This window comes from Rhinolophus sinicus, linkage group LG15 (genome assembly GCF_036562045.2).
Source record: "Rhinolophus sinicus isolate RSC01 linkage group LG15, ASM3656204v1, whole genome shotgun sequence".
Classification (NCBI taxonomy): domain Eukaryota; kingdom Metazoa; phylum Chordata; class Mammalia; order Chiroptera; family Rhinolophidae; genus Rhinolophus; species Rhinolophus sinicus.
This window is the reverse complement of record NC_133764.1, coordinates 47,240,586-47,253,232: the sequence shown is the minus strand read 5'-3', so window position 1 is coordinate 47,253,232 and position 12,647 is coordinate 47,240,586. Positions and strand designations below refer to the sequence as shown.

The 12,647-nt window shown below is 54.6% G+C and overlaps 1 protein-coding gene across 1 annotated transcript; it reads right to left on the bottom strand.

Moving 5' to 3' along the window:
• Nucleotides 1-108: 108 nt before the first annotated feature.
• IGFBP4 (insulin like growth factor binding protein 4) lies at nucleotides 109-11,904 on the bottom strand. The gene is made up of 4 exons (XM_019747664.2): nucleotides 11,130-11,904; nucleotides 4,174-4,331; nucleotides 3,267-3,401; nucleotides 109-1,304 (listed from the first exon to the last, which is right to left on the bottom strand). The coding sequence occupies exons 1-4, from the start codon at nucleotides 11,476-11,478 to the stop codon at nucleotides 1,170-1,172; spliced, it is 777 nt and encodes a 258-aa protein (XP_019603223.1). The 5' UTR covers nucleotides 11,479-11,904; the 3' UTR covers nucleotides 109-1,169.
• Nucleotides 11,905-12,647: the final 743 nt, after the last annotated feature.

Below are 12,647 nucleotides of genomic sequence, written 5' to 3'. Positions count from 1 at the left end.
CACGTAGGACAGGCCTCCCCACCCCTTGGTACATTCCTGTCTCTAATTGTAAATAAAACAACCAAACACAGTTATCTAGGATTTTTCGTTTTGTTCTGTTTTGTTAAAAAAAAAAAAAAAAAAAAAAGACAAGACAAGACATCATGGCCAACTGATAGGTCCCTAAGTCTCCTTCCATCCAGTCAAGCCAGAAAATGCCCAGGGGGTAGGGAAGTGTAGGGGAGGGAGGTGAGGGGGAAGGAGGTGTAGGGAGGGAGGCAGAGCCACAGGCTATAAGCCACTGAAGGATGGAGTCATCCTGGTGACATCATGGCTCTGACCACAGATGGAAGGAAGTCCCTCGGCCCCCAGCACGCCGGTCCTTTTCTCCATCTGGCACATGCAGTCCGCTCACGCATTCTTTCCTCCGACCCTGACCACTCCGAGATGCACTGCATAGCTCCAGCCCTCTGTCCTACAGGCCTTCCTCTGACCCTTTCCCATCCCCCATCGCAGGGTCTCAGGTGTCAGGCAACCAGGCAGAGGGCACTACACACAACCCAAAGGCAGGCTTATCTCTGCAGCTCCTTGCCCCTGCAGGGACCTGGGGAGGAAGAGGGGGGAGCTTGGCGGGCCTTAGCTTTGACCACTGAACCATCTGCTTCTCCACACCCTCCCTGTGGCCTCCACTTTCTGACTAGATTGAGGAGAGGGACAGTGGTGACGGTCCATGTTTATGGGAGGCCATTCCTCTAATTATGGGAATGAGACTTCTCCCACAGACCTGTAGGAGGTGGCTCCACATGTTCAAATCAGAGGAAATCAGAATACGAGCCCCCAGTGCTGAAAACTAGAGCTGGCATGTAGTATGTGGTCAATCAATGTTTTCAGATGGCTGAATGAATAAATGAATCCAGGATCAATCTGGAAACATACCAGGGCTCCCCGTTACTATTCTCAGACCTCTCAGGCTATCTAAGCCCAAAGAGGACATCCCTAGACTCCGGCTCACCCCAAGGGCACACCCATGCTCATAAACACACACATACAAACACACACAAACAAACACCCGAGGGAAACTTCTGGGCCAGAGGCAGAGCTAGGACTCAGACCCAGGCCCCAGGTCAGCTCTGCAGCCTCCAGGGGAAGGGGTAGCAGGGGGCACTGAGCCCCCTGCCGACTGGTAGGGCTCACTCTCGGAAGCTGTCAGCCAACTGGTGGCAGTCCAGCTCCCCCTTCGGCTCCAGGTCCCCCGGAAGTTTCACTCCTGTCTTCCGGTCCACACACCAGCACTTGCCGCGCTGCCCATCCAGGGCTGGGTGGCACTGCCAAGACAAGGGCATGAGAGGTCAGTTCCCAGGCAGCCGGCTCAATCCCACCCCAGCCCCCAAGTCAGACAGTTGCTTGAAGATGGCCCGAGGATGGAGGCTCTTTCATAAGCGCAAGTCCACTGAGCTCACTGGAGTAGAGAGAACTTGACCAAGAAGGAAAGGTCCAGAGGGTTTGAAACGGCAGCATCTTTTAAAGAAAGATCTATAGCCGACCTGGAGGGGAGACTGGGTCCATAGGATTTAGAGGTGCGGCTGGATTTGAAAGGCTCGGGTTCAGATGTTTTGAGTGTGTTCTGACCGGGTTGGGACTTTAAGGATGGGATTAATAGCAGGACCCCAGCTGAAGTGAAGGTGGGATCAGGGGAAGAGCTGCACATGCACTGGAAATTCTGATGAAAACATGAGTTGGGTAAAGCTTAGAGCCCGGGTCAGAAATAGAATTGAGATAAAGATAGAGGTCAAGGTCGGAGCAACTAAAGCAGGTGGGCTAAAGTCTGGATTGGGGTTAGACTGGGGAAAGATGGAGGGCAGGGGGCAAAAGTGTATTTCAGAGTTGGGATTAGAGTTGGAGTGAAGGTTGTCTCAAGAGTCAGAATTGTTCTGGGGATAAAGGGTCAAGTGTGAGAACTTTCAGTGGGATAAAAATTGGGGGAAGAAAACCCATAGAACTGTTCAACAAAGCGTGAACCCTAGTGTAAAGGGTGGACTTTACTTAATAATAATGTGCCAATATTAGTTCCTCCATTGTAACAAATATACCACACGAATGCAAGATGTCAATAGGGAAAACTGGGGGTGCGGGAGTAGATGGGAACCCTGTTCTTCCTGCTCGACTTTTCTGTAAACCGAAAACTGCTGTCTAACAAATGAAGTCTATTACTTTTTTTTTTAAATTAGGGAAAAAAGCTTTTAAAATTTGGGGGGAAAAGGTTTTTAAAAATTGGGACAAAAATAAAATTTAGGATGAAGGTTGGAGATAGGTTTGGCATTGGTTTTGGGGGGCCCTCCCTGGTCTCCCACTCATCACACGCCACCCATAACCTCCTCATGCCATCCTGGATGTGCACACTCAGGAGCAGCCTTTCTCCTCCTAGCTGGGCCTCTGCTGGCTGAGTGGCAACCCATTTTCTGGATTTGTCTATAGAGCATGAAGTGTGAGAATGCGTGTGACTACACCCCAAAGAACTGGAGAAGGAGATCCAGGCCAGGCTCCCCAGGCAACACCCAGCAGGAGGCACCCCAGTGCCCTGCCAAGATATGCCACCCTTCCAAGTGGGTCCAAACTCTGACTGGCCAGAGATGGGGCTGGAGCAGGCCAACCTTCCTGAACACCCCAGCTTCCTAGAGGCTTGTGGGAGGAACTCATGACCCAAGGGTGTGAGGGAACTTAAAGGTGCCCTACATTCGTGCCTTCTCTCTTGCTCCTATCTCCAGCTGGCAGATCTCACTTCACCTTCATCCTGGCTGTACCCCAGGTGGTTTGGCTGCTCAGCTTGGGGGAAGGGGCAGCCTGAGTTTTCTCCTTAACCCCTCTGGACTTAGCCTCTCCATTCCCAGGTGAGACCTCAGACACTGCACGACAAAGGAGAATGAATCATAGGAAGGGAGTAGGGGGACTGAGAGAACGCTGGGAGGCAGAGGTTGGCCGGAATATTAGGTCTACATCACAGATGGTGAATCAAGAGGTGATGGAAACAGCCCTGGACGGGGAGGAAAGATAGTTGGTCTGCCATTAACTCACTCTGTGGTTTTGGGCCTCGGTCTCCTCATTTCCGAAACGAGTGAGGTGGACAAAATGAGCCCAAGTTCTAAGGCTGGGGGAGGGCCCTCAGGGTTAGGTGTGGGTTGGGGAGCCTCCCCGCTCCTGGGACCTCCATGCTGGACAACGCTGTGGAGAGGCCAGCAATGCCCCCGGAGCTGAGGCCAGGGCTCCGCAGGAGGGAGATGGAGACCCACCTGCTTGGGGTGGAAGTTGCCATTGCGGTCGCAGTTGGGGATGGGAATGATGTAGAGGTCCTCGTGGGTGCGGCTCTGTGAGGCGGCCAGCCGCTCCAAGGCCCGGTGCAGCTCGCTCTGGCAGGAGCCCTGCGGCTGGAGAAGAGGGGGAATGAGACTGCTCATCAGAAGGGAGACAGGGAGGAGAAGGGTACAGTGCTGGGGGTCAGATCGGGACGGAAGGCCCTGACAGAGTCAAGGCCTGCAGGCCAGGCAGGGCTCAGTGAGGTGAAGGGCACAGCGTGGGGACACTGGTTGGGAGAGCAAAGGGACACTGAAGAGAGGATCTTGAGTCAAAGAACTTCTAAAAAGGAGAGGTGTGAAGTGAAGGGAACTTCTGGGGGAAAGGGCTGTGGAAACACCTGTGGAGAAGGACTGGAAAGGGGTGATTTCTAAGCAGGAGAGATGGATCAAATCACATAATCAACTTGTAAGACCCAGGCATGGATCCTTCAGAACCACCCATCAGAAAGGACATTTACCAGACCCGGGAGAAGGGTTTCAAGGCCCCTGCTATGGACAGCATTAACCCTTTAGATACTGAGTCCTGGGGTGGACAATCCAAGAGAAGGGTCATGAAACACCAGGAGGCTTGGAGCAACCACTATTTACCAACCAGTACAGAAGTACTTCAGTATTTAACAAGCACTTCAGCAATACCAATGTATAGAACTGCTGAGCAGGAATGGAATGTCAAGGAAAGGAATGAGGACTCTCTGGGTCTTGGTGGCACATACTAGGTACATCTTGCACAAAGAATGTTTACTGAACGAATGTCGTCCAGATCTAGTGGTGATGCTGGTGGTGCTGGTGGTGCTGGTGGTGTGTGTGCCTGTGCACATGGGCGTCTGAGGTCAGAGCTCCTCACCATAGGCCGAGTTTCCTCTCGGGGCACCCCGATGACTTTCATCTTGCCTCCACTCATGCTCCGGTCTCGAATTTTGGCGAAGTGCTTCTGCAGGCACCTGCGGTCATGGGCGCTGCAAGGGCTGAAGCTGTTGTTGGGGTGATCACCCTCATCCTTGTCTGCAGTCAGGCCAAAATGGGGAGAAGTAAGCACCAGGAAAGGATAGGGCAGCATAGCAACCCAGCCTCCCACCTGCTTTCTTCTTCTTGGGGATTCTCCAGTCTAGCACTGGGGAAGAACAGGGGGTCTGGGGGTAGGCAGAAGTGAAAGCAGCACCCCGATCTCCTTCCCACTCCCCTGGATCTCTTCAGGCGAATATGCCTCTTGAAGTCCTTGACTTGTCCCTCACCCCACCCAGTCCAGCCCTCAGATGAGTCACCAGCTACAGCTGCCCAGACAGCAGAAGGATCCCCTGGGCCCTGCAGGGAGGTCTGAGGCAGGCAGGGGGGCCCCCTGCTGGATCTTGTCTCCCTCCAGTCAGCTCCTTTTACCATCCCCCTCTCCGTCTGTTCTCTCTTCCTGTCTCCTTTCCTGCTCTTTTCAGTGTCTGGCTGTGCCAGCCAGGGGATCCCCAGAGCTGTCAGCTCTTCTCTCCCTCTTCCAAATGGCCAAAATCAAAGTTTCCACGGGTGATGAGAAATCTGGCCCAAAACGCTCTCCCCATTGGCTGGATGAGAAAGAAGGGGGAATGGGTGTGTATGCCTGCATGTGAAAGTGTGTGTGTGTGTGTGTGCACGCGTGCATGCACGCGTAGGCATGTACACACATGCATGCTTGTATAAAGTTCTGTGTGGCCCCAAGACCAGCAGAATAATCTCCACATCCCTTCAATCCCCCACCCTTAGACATCAGACCCCATCGAAAGTCCATGTCTGTTGCCCAGAGCCAGGGCGCTAGGGATCTGGAGATAGGGTGGTGAGGCTGGACCAACCCCCCACCCGGATCTCCTGAAGACTCTGTCTGAACTCAAAAAACAACCCAATCCAGAAGTCCCAGAACTGTAACTGCTGCTCCTCCCTCCAGGCAGCCAAAACCGGAATACAAGGCTGAGCTGGAGAAAGAGGTTGCAAGATCTCTCTGCGATCAGAGCCACCTCTGAAATGCTCAGGCTTGGCAGCTCGCTGCCGGCCTGAGTGCAAAGCCCCTGCCAGCATTCCAGATGTTGGCAGCCAGACAGAAGGTTACATCTGGTTTGCGTCAGGATTTTTTTTTCCTGAGGAGTTAGCAGGTTCCTCCATGCATGGCAGCGGTCCCAGAGCTGCCTCTGGGTCAAATGGTATTTTTCCGCCTAGCCAAAGTGAGTTGGGGGTTAGTTCTCTTTTTATTCTCCTATTTCTGGGGGTGGAGGGGGAAGCATGTGGATAAAGGAAAACCAGGCAAGGAAGACTTGAGACCCTCAGAAAGTCTTTGTCAACATTCCACACCAAAGGTTATTTATAAAATTGAGTCACCAAGGATGGGAAGAAGGCTTTGTCACGAGTGGAGGGCTGGCTTACAAAGAGGAATCAAAGGAAAGGAATAAATGGATCAGATAGATATACTCCAACCTTCCGCATATTTAACATCCCAAGGACAGTCCAGAAGGCATGTCATCAGATGACCCAGAGATGACATCAAGTTCCTGAAGGTCAACCAAGGAGAAGGCAGTATAGCCAGCCCTCCCAGCTGATGGGGATGGCAAAAGAAGGGGCAAATATATTTCAGAAGACCAGGATTGTGCAAAAGGGGCCATAAGATGAAGCCCAAGCCCTCGGTCAGGAACCAGAAAAAAGATCTGGGATCCAGGCTCTTCCCTGAAGAGCCTCCCAAGAAGCCTTTTGGCTAAAAAGGCCCAAGCTGGCCAGTGACGTCCCCTCCACATCCACTTGGCACAGAGTCATGAGACTTGTGGGGGTCAAAGGTGTGTAGGCTGGAGCTGGGGAATGGAGAGAACAAGGAAATGGAAGACCTCCAAGAATTAGAGCCAAATCGTGGCTCGACAGAGGCTGAGCTGAGAGGTCAGCAAAGGCACCACCACGTTACCTGGGAAAGGCTGGAGGGGACCGCAGGGACTCATTTGCCACAGCCCACCACACCAACTAGAGAGGGGCCCTTCAACCCTGGAAAGGTCTTGTGGTCTTTCCTCTGAGCTTGCTTTCTTTTCATGCCCATAAAGGAAAGCACTACTTTGCACAGTGCCACCTATTCCTCTTGGTAAATGGGCAGAATGTTCTTAGGTTCGAGGAGTAAGAAAGAGTTTTCCAATGAACCCACGCCCTGGGGGGGGGTGGAGTGTCTGAGTAGTTGAGGACTCAAGAATCTAGAGAGACCTGAAGCAGAAGTTCAGCTGCAATAGGCTTTCCGATGCTGAACTTCTATGCGTCGAAGTTCACAAATGACTAATGTTCATGGTATCATTAATGGATATTTGGGATGTTTATCCCCTAACTTAGGAGGTACTGGGTCTGCTCACTGAAACCTGGGACTACATGGAGCCTGGAAGCAGAGCTTATGTTCCTGGGTGGGTAGGGCCCACGTCACATAGAGGAGGGGGCCTGGGGAAGCCGGGGAGGCAGCATGCCTGGACTCCCCCTTCTTGGTTTCCCCACCGTCAAGCACACTTACTCCTGACTTGTGTGTACGCTTAGAGTAGAACACACCAAAGCAGGGAGTGTAGCTCCTTGTTTACTCTCCTGGGGACGTCAGTACACAGAATATACCCGTATCTGACCACTCAGACACAGACAGGCCAGGACTCAAGAATCACAAACATATACAAACAATCACGTGTCCAGACACATACTCACCCACACATTCATACCCACATGCACTCGGTACTCTGACCTGGCCCTGGGCAGAGACACAGACCTGGGGCAGGACACACGGGTCATACCCTGGCTTGTTGACTTTCCATTTAATCTGTAACTTTTCCTTGCCCAGACTTGCTTGTCCCATCCCAGGATCCACCCATAGGCACTGGGTTTGGGAGGGGGAGGGTTGTGGCCTTGGGTCTTTGGAGAATGTTAACCTTCCCACCTGCAAAACTGGCTCAACACTTGTTATTGCCCTGCTCATGCAGGAGTTCCAGGGTCTAGAAAACCGCAATCCCTGGTGGGTTTTCCTCTGAGTTGGAAGGAGCCAGAATCAGACCTAGCCCCCCGAAAGTTCTGATCTCCTGAATTTCAAAAGGTGTGTTTGGGAGGTGGGGATTCCAAGGTAGGCCAGGTAGACTCCTGCAGCTCTGCTCAGAGCTAGGCCAACGACATGCAGCCACAGAGGGAAACTTGGTTTTTGCTCCAGCCACAGAGGAAGGGAAAGCATCCACAGAAAAAAGAGGTTTCACAGCTTTGGCACCACTGGCTGCAAAGTTCATGGTCAAAGCTAGAGGATTTTCTCTTTCTCACTGCCTTATTTCATCTCCATGATTTCTCCTTAACTCAAGACACCCAGGATGAGGCTGTGAGGTGGGTGGGCCGAGCCACCTAGACACTTCAGGTCATGCCTGACGTTTCAGGGTCACCCACCTGCCCTGAAAGAAAGACCTTCTCCATTTTCCCCTGGACTCTTGCTGGAGAAGCCAAGACTACCATGCTGGTCTTGAGCTCTGGCTAAACGGGTGTCCCCCTCACTGCTGTGACATGCTGCCAGCCTCAAGAGTCAGAGAGAATGACAGCTGGCCCATTCTTCCCACGTTACAGCAGCAAGACACCAAAGTCCACCCTACCCTCTCAACGCCTCTGAGTGTCCCCCTAGCTTTCCTCACTTGTCCTACCAAAGTCCCAACATCAGAGGAGGATTTAAGCTTCAACTTAAATCTCCCCAGCTTCCTCTTCACCACCATCCTCATCATCACTCCAATGTATTGAGCTCTTCCTCCATGCCAGACACCCCAACCCTGTGAGGCAGGTCCTACAGTCACCCCCTCTTCACAGAGGAGATGAAGTAGACTGGGTGGGGGAGAAGGAGGAGAGACTTATCTCTGCAGCTCCTCTGTCTTTAAATGGAAAGACCCCTGATACCCGAGGCACCAGTCATTCTGGCTTTGCCAATGCTAAAGAAAAAATGTTCAGTGGCTATGCTCCTCCTTCCCCTCTCCCCCGAGGCACAGACTTTCTGGGAAGGCCCTGTTCCCAGGACATGACTGGATTCCCAGTACTGAAGTAGGGGGGACAGGATTTGCTGTGTTGACTAAAAATTAACCCGGCCTGCATGTTCCCTAACCCTGTCCCGGAGGGACCCAGGACACAGTTTAGGAACTCCCCAGTGCAAACGCTGATCCCACTGTCCACTCCCCCAGATTCCATGAGTCGAGGGTCAGTACACTTATGCGGAATTGTGGACCGCTGACACACATGTCCCACCCCCCCACCCCCACCTCTGGTGGCCTCGGAGGTGTTAATCCAAAACATTTTCTGCCTTAGAAAGCTGGGACAGGAAGGTGGGGGTGGTTAGGCTGGAGATGGAAGGGGGAGACCTGCCCCTATTAGGCCCCTAATAGGCAGCTAGACCACAGCAGTTCAAGGGAGGGGGCATGTTCCTCCCCCAGTCACCTGCTGAAGTACAGCCCCAAGAGGAAAAGGCCGAAAGAAGAGCCTGACCCCTCTGCCAAACAAGAGGCTTAGATCCCCAAGCCTTGGGACCTAGGAGGGACAGCGGCCTATTGACAGTGGAAGGCAAAAGAGAATAGCAGGGATAGGGGCCAAGCCCTGCACACCTGTCTCACCAGAGCCCCTAAGGGCTGCTGCACAACTCTCGGGGGCGACTTTCACCTGGTGCCCTGTGATGCAGGCCGTGCCAGGGGCACTTCTGTGGGAGGTAAGAGGGCAGGGATACAGCTTGCCCAGTAGGTACCTAGTCTCCCCAGGCTCCTCCAGACTTCCCCTTTCCCTCTCCACATAGCTGCACGCACTGCATGGGCTGCACGGGAGGAGGATGAGGGAGGGCGTTAGAGACCTGGGCCCTGTAATCCAAAGGGGACCTAAAGCCACCTTCGGAGGCTGGTTTGCATAATATCCACGGGACAATCAAAAACTGTCCGTGCCATGCCCGCCCAAAGTTCCTAGGAAAACAGACTTTTCTCCACTACAGGATGGGGTGTTTCTACCCAGCCAAGGAAAAATGGGTGCACAAGACCCTCTGAGGGCTCTGCTGCCCCATGTTCAAGTTGGTGAGAGAGAAGCAGGCTACCAGCCATCCTAATCTGGTGCCAGACACCCGCTGGCCAGTATAGGAGGGAGATACAAAGGGAATGTGGTCCTTTTATACCCAGGGAGCCCCAAGGCCCAGCCCTCACTCCCAGCCTGGTCTGGTACCAGTACCCCTGCTATCCCACTGGCACTGGCATCTCTGCCCCCAGGATCAGCGACTTAATCCCCCAGAACCCCCCCTTCCCAGATGTGCTGGGTGCCAGGCTGGCATTTCTCCTAGAATGTTTTCTGCTGACCCATCTCTCACTGCCCAGGGGCAGGAAGGGCAGAGAGGCCCAAGGCCCAGACCCCTGGGGTCCACCTCCTTCCTGTTTTCCCTACATCCTGCTCTCCTCTGGCTAACAAGCTGCAGAGGATTGAGGAAGTGGAGCGGTCTGGGACCCAGAGCAGGAAGCTTGGGGCCAGAGTCCCAGCATCCGGACTGCAACAATGGAAGCTTCAAGCACCAGGAAAAGAGACAGACCCAGATACAGGCACAGGGAGAGCAAAACAGAGTCAGAGAGAGAACAAGAAATAGAGGCAGACATACAGAAAGGCAAAGAGAGGGGAGGGAGAAGGAGAGGGAGGGGGAGGAAGAGGGGGGAGGGGGAGAGGGAGAGAGAGAGAGAGAGAGAGAGATTCCAAAAGTAACAGAAAGACAAGAACAAAGAAAGAGAAACAGTGGCACACAGAAAGCAAAAGAAAGAGACTGAGATGAGAGTGAGAGAAGCAGGGCAACAGAAACAGAAAAAGGGAATAAGAGAAAGAGAAAGCAACGGATAATGGGCAGAAGATACAGAGGAAGACGAACTCAAGAATGCTGTTAGTGAAACTAGAAATTGAAAGATGCAGCAGCAAACAAAGAATAAGAGAAAGAAGGAAAGAGACTGAGAAAGATTATAAGGAGAAACTGAGAGGCTCTCTGAAAAATGGAAAAAAAAGAAAGTGTAAGAATGAATTTAGGGCAAAGGGCCTTCTAAGCCTGTCTCCCACTCTCTCTTCCCTGCTCCCTCTCTCACACCCATTAGATTTCTGCAGCTCTGGTCTGGGAACCAAGACTTGCTTCTTTCTGCCACCTCCAATGGCACCTGCCAAAAGGAAGGAGCACCCTGCCTGTGTACCAGGTGGGGAGGAGATGCCCAGGCCTGGCAGAGTGGCCCCTGTCTTCCATATATCTCTCAAACAGCTAGGTGAGCTGGCCTGCGGCTTTGGGGAAAGGCAGCTTTTATGCTCCCACCACCCAAACCCCTCTAATTTGCATGTCCCACTCCACCCAACTCAATGCCAAAAGTCCAAGCCCTGGCATCTCAGGGCTTCCCTGGGGTTTCAACTGTGGCCAGGGTGAGGGGAGGTCCCTGGATCAGGAACAGAAAGCCCCGCCACCGCCACACCACCACCGTCCCCATCCTCCAGTTATCTGGTTCACTTGGAGGCTGTGGGCTGGGCCAGGTCACTTAATTTTCCACACTTGCACCAGCAGCCAAGACGACTCTTCTCAAATAGCCATCCTTGGCACGTCTGAGATGGAGGGATGGGACAGAGCCCTCCTTGACGGTGGCAACAGGCTGCTAGGGACTCAATAGCAGTTTCTTTGGCTGAGCCTGTCCCATGCCAGTAGGGCCCTGCCACGTACCTGCCTTCTCCTCAACTCACAGGGGATTTTCAAGGGCCTTCCAGGCCAGTCCGACTAGGGAAGGGGCTTTTGGAAGGGGTGCACGTCAGGGAAGGCGTGCAAGGACAGGGGCACCTTACCAGAGGGCTGCAGGCTTTCCTGGATCGCCTCGATCTCCGCCAGCTCCATGCACACGCCTTGCCCGTGCATCAGCGTATGCAGGGGCTTCTCCACCCCCCGGGGCGGGTAGCAGCGCAGGCCCGAGCCGCAGCGGGGGGTATACACCCCGCAGGGCATCCCCTTGCCCAGGGCGCAAGTGGCGCAACAGCCGCAGCCGGGCTCCCGCACCAGCTCTTCGCAACCCACGGGGGGGCGGCAGCGCGCCAGCTTCTCTTCGGAGCAGGGCGGGCAGTGGATGGCTTCGTCGCCCAGGCTCGGCCCGGGCCCGGCGGCCAGCAGCAGCGCGGCCACGAGGCAGAGGGGCAGCATGACCGGGCGAGGACGCGGCACCGGCGGAAAGTGCGGGCGCGCGGGCTGGCAGCAGGGGGCACACAGGGGCAGCACCCGGCGCGCCTGGAGGACCCGACCCGGAGAGCGCGTGGAGACCGGGCGGTCCCGCTGGCGGACAGGGACGAAACCAGGGAAGTTAGCAAGCAGGATGCAGGGGAGCGAGCCTGGCTGCCGAGGCGCTGCGCCGCATCCTCGGCCGAGCCCAGGAGGCGGGCGGCGAGGGGACAGGGGGCTGAGCGGTTGCCCCGGCCCGGCTCCCGCGGACTTTATACCGGCCCCTAGCCACACCCCCAGCGCCTTCCCAGAGGTGGGGGAGCGGGGTGGGTTGGGGGAGGGCGAAGGGGAGAGGGAGACGCGGCCATTAGGGGGAGGGGGCGCTGTCCTGACTCGCCGCCGCCGCCGCAACATCTGAAAGTCCTTTTCTGCCCAAGAAGGAAGCGGCGCAGTTTGGAAGCCCTGCTGGGCGCCGAGAGCGCCTCGGAACCAGAGCCCGGGAGAGGAGAGAAAAGACAGGAGACGCGAACAGGCTGTTCTTTGACTGCCTCCCTGGACTTGGGAGGATTCTTTCTGGACCCACCGCGGCAGCCTGCAGTTGCCCTACTGTGAACAACCTTAGAGCCTGGACTCCCGGCTCCAAGGACTCAGTCTCCCCAGCCAGAGTCCTTTCCGCACTCCCCCCCCCCCACCCCGTGCTTCCGGGCTAGACCGCTGGAGACCAAGTCGGGTGAAGTGGGGGGAGGGGTACAGGCACCCACCGAGGGTCTCAGAAGTGACGTCTTAGTAGGTTCTCTTCACACTTCCCCTTCCAACCTCTCCCAGCCCCCCGGCCTTCCAGATGGAATCGCCGAATTCCCAGCCTCTTCCTCCTTCCTGGATGTTTGCTTTTGCTGCCCAGACCCCCTCCCAGGGGGATATTGGCTGGGGAGCTTGCCACTCTGTGTGCAAATTGTGCATTGCACAACTCCAGGGGGCGCCATTTCTTTTGTAATCATTGTAGATTTGGATAGCCGTTGTGACAGTTTTCCAGCAGATGGCAATCAAGCGTTTTGAGGAACGGGTGCGTTTTTTTAATTTACCCAGTGTTGCAATTTGGTGTTGACTTGGCCCTCTGTGAGCTCCTGTTGGTGCCTATATACCCCCACCCTTGT

Coding starts and splice junctions, on each gene's coding strand:
- IGFBP4 (XM_019747664.2), bottom strand. CDS start 11,478: ATGCTGCCCCTCTGCCTCGTGGCCGCGCTGCTGCTGGCCGCCGGGCCC. Junction 4,332..11,129: donor GGAAAGCCTGCAGCCCTCTG/GTAAGGTGCCCC, acceptor GCCTGACTGCAG/ACAAGGATGAGGGTGATCAC. Junction 3,402..4,173: donor GAGAGGAAACTCGGCCTATG/GTGAGGAGCTCT, acceptor CCTCTTCTCCAG/CCGCAGGGCTCCTGCCAGAG.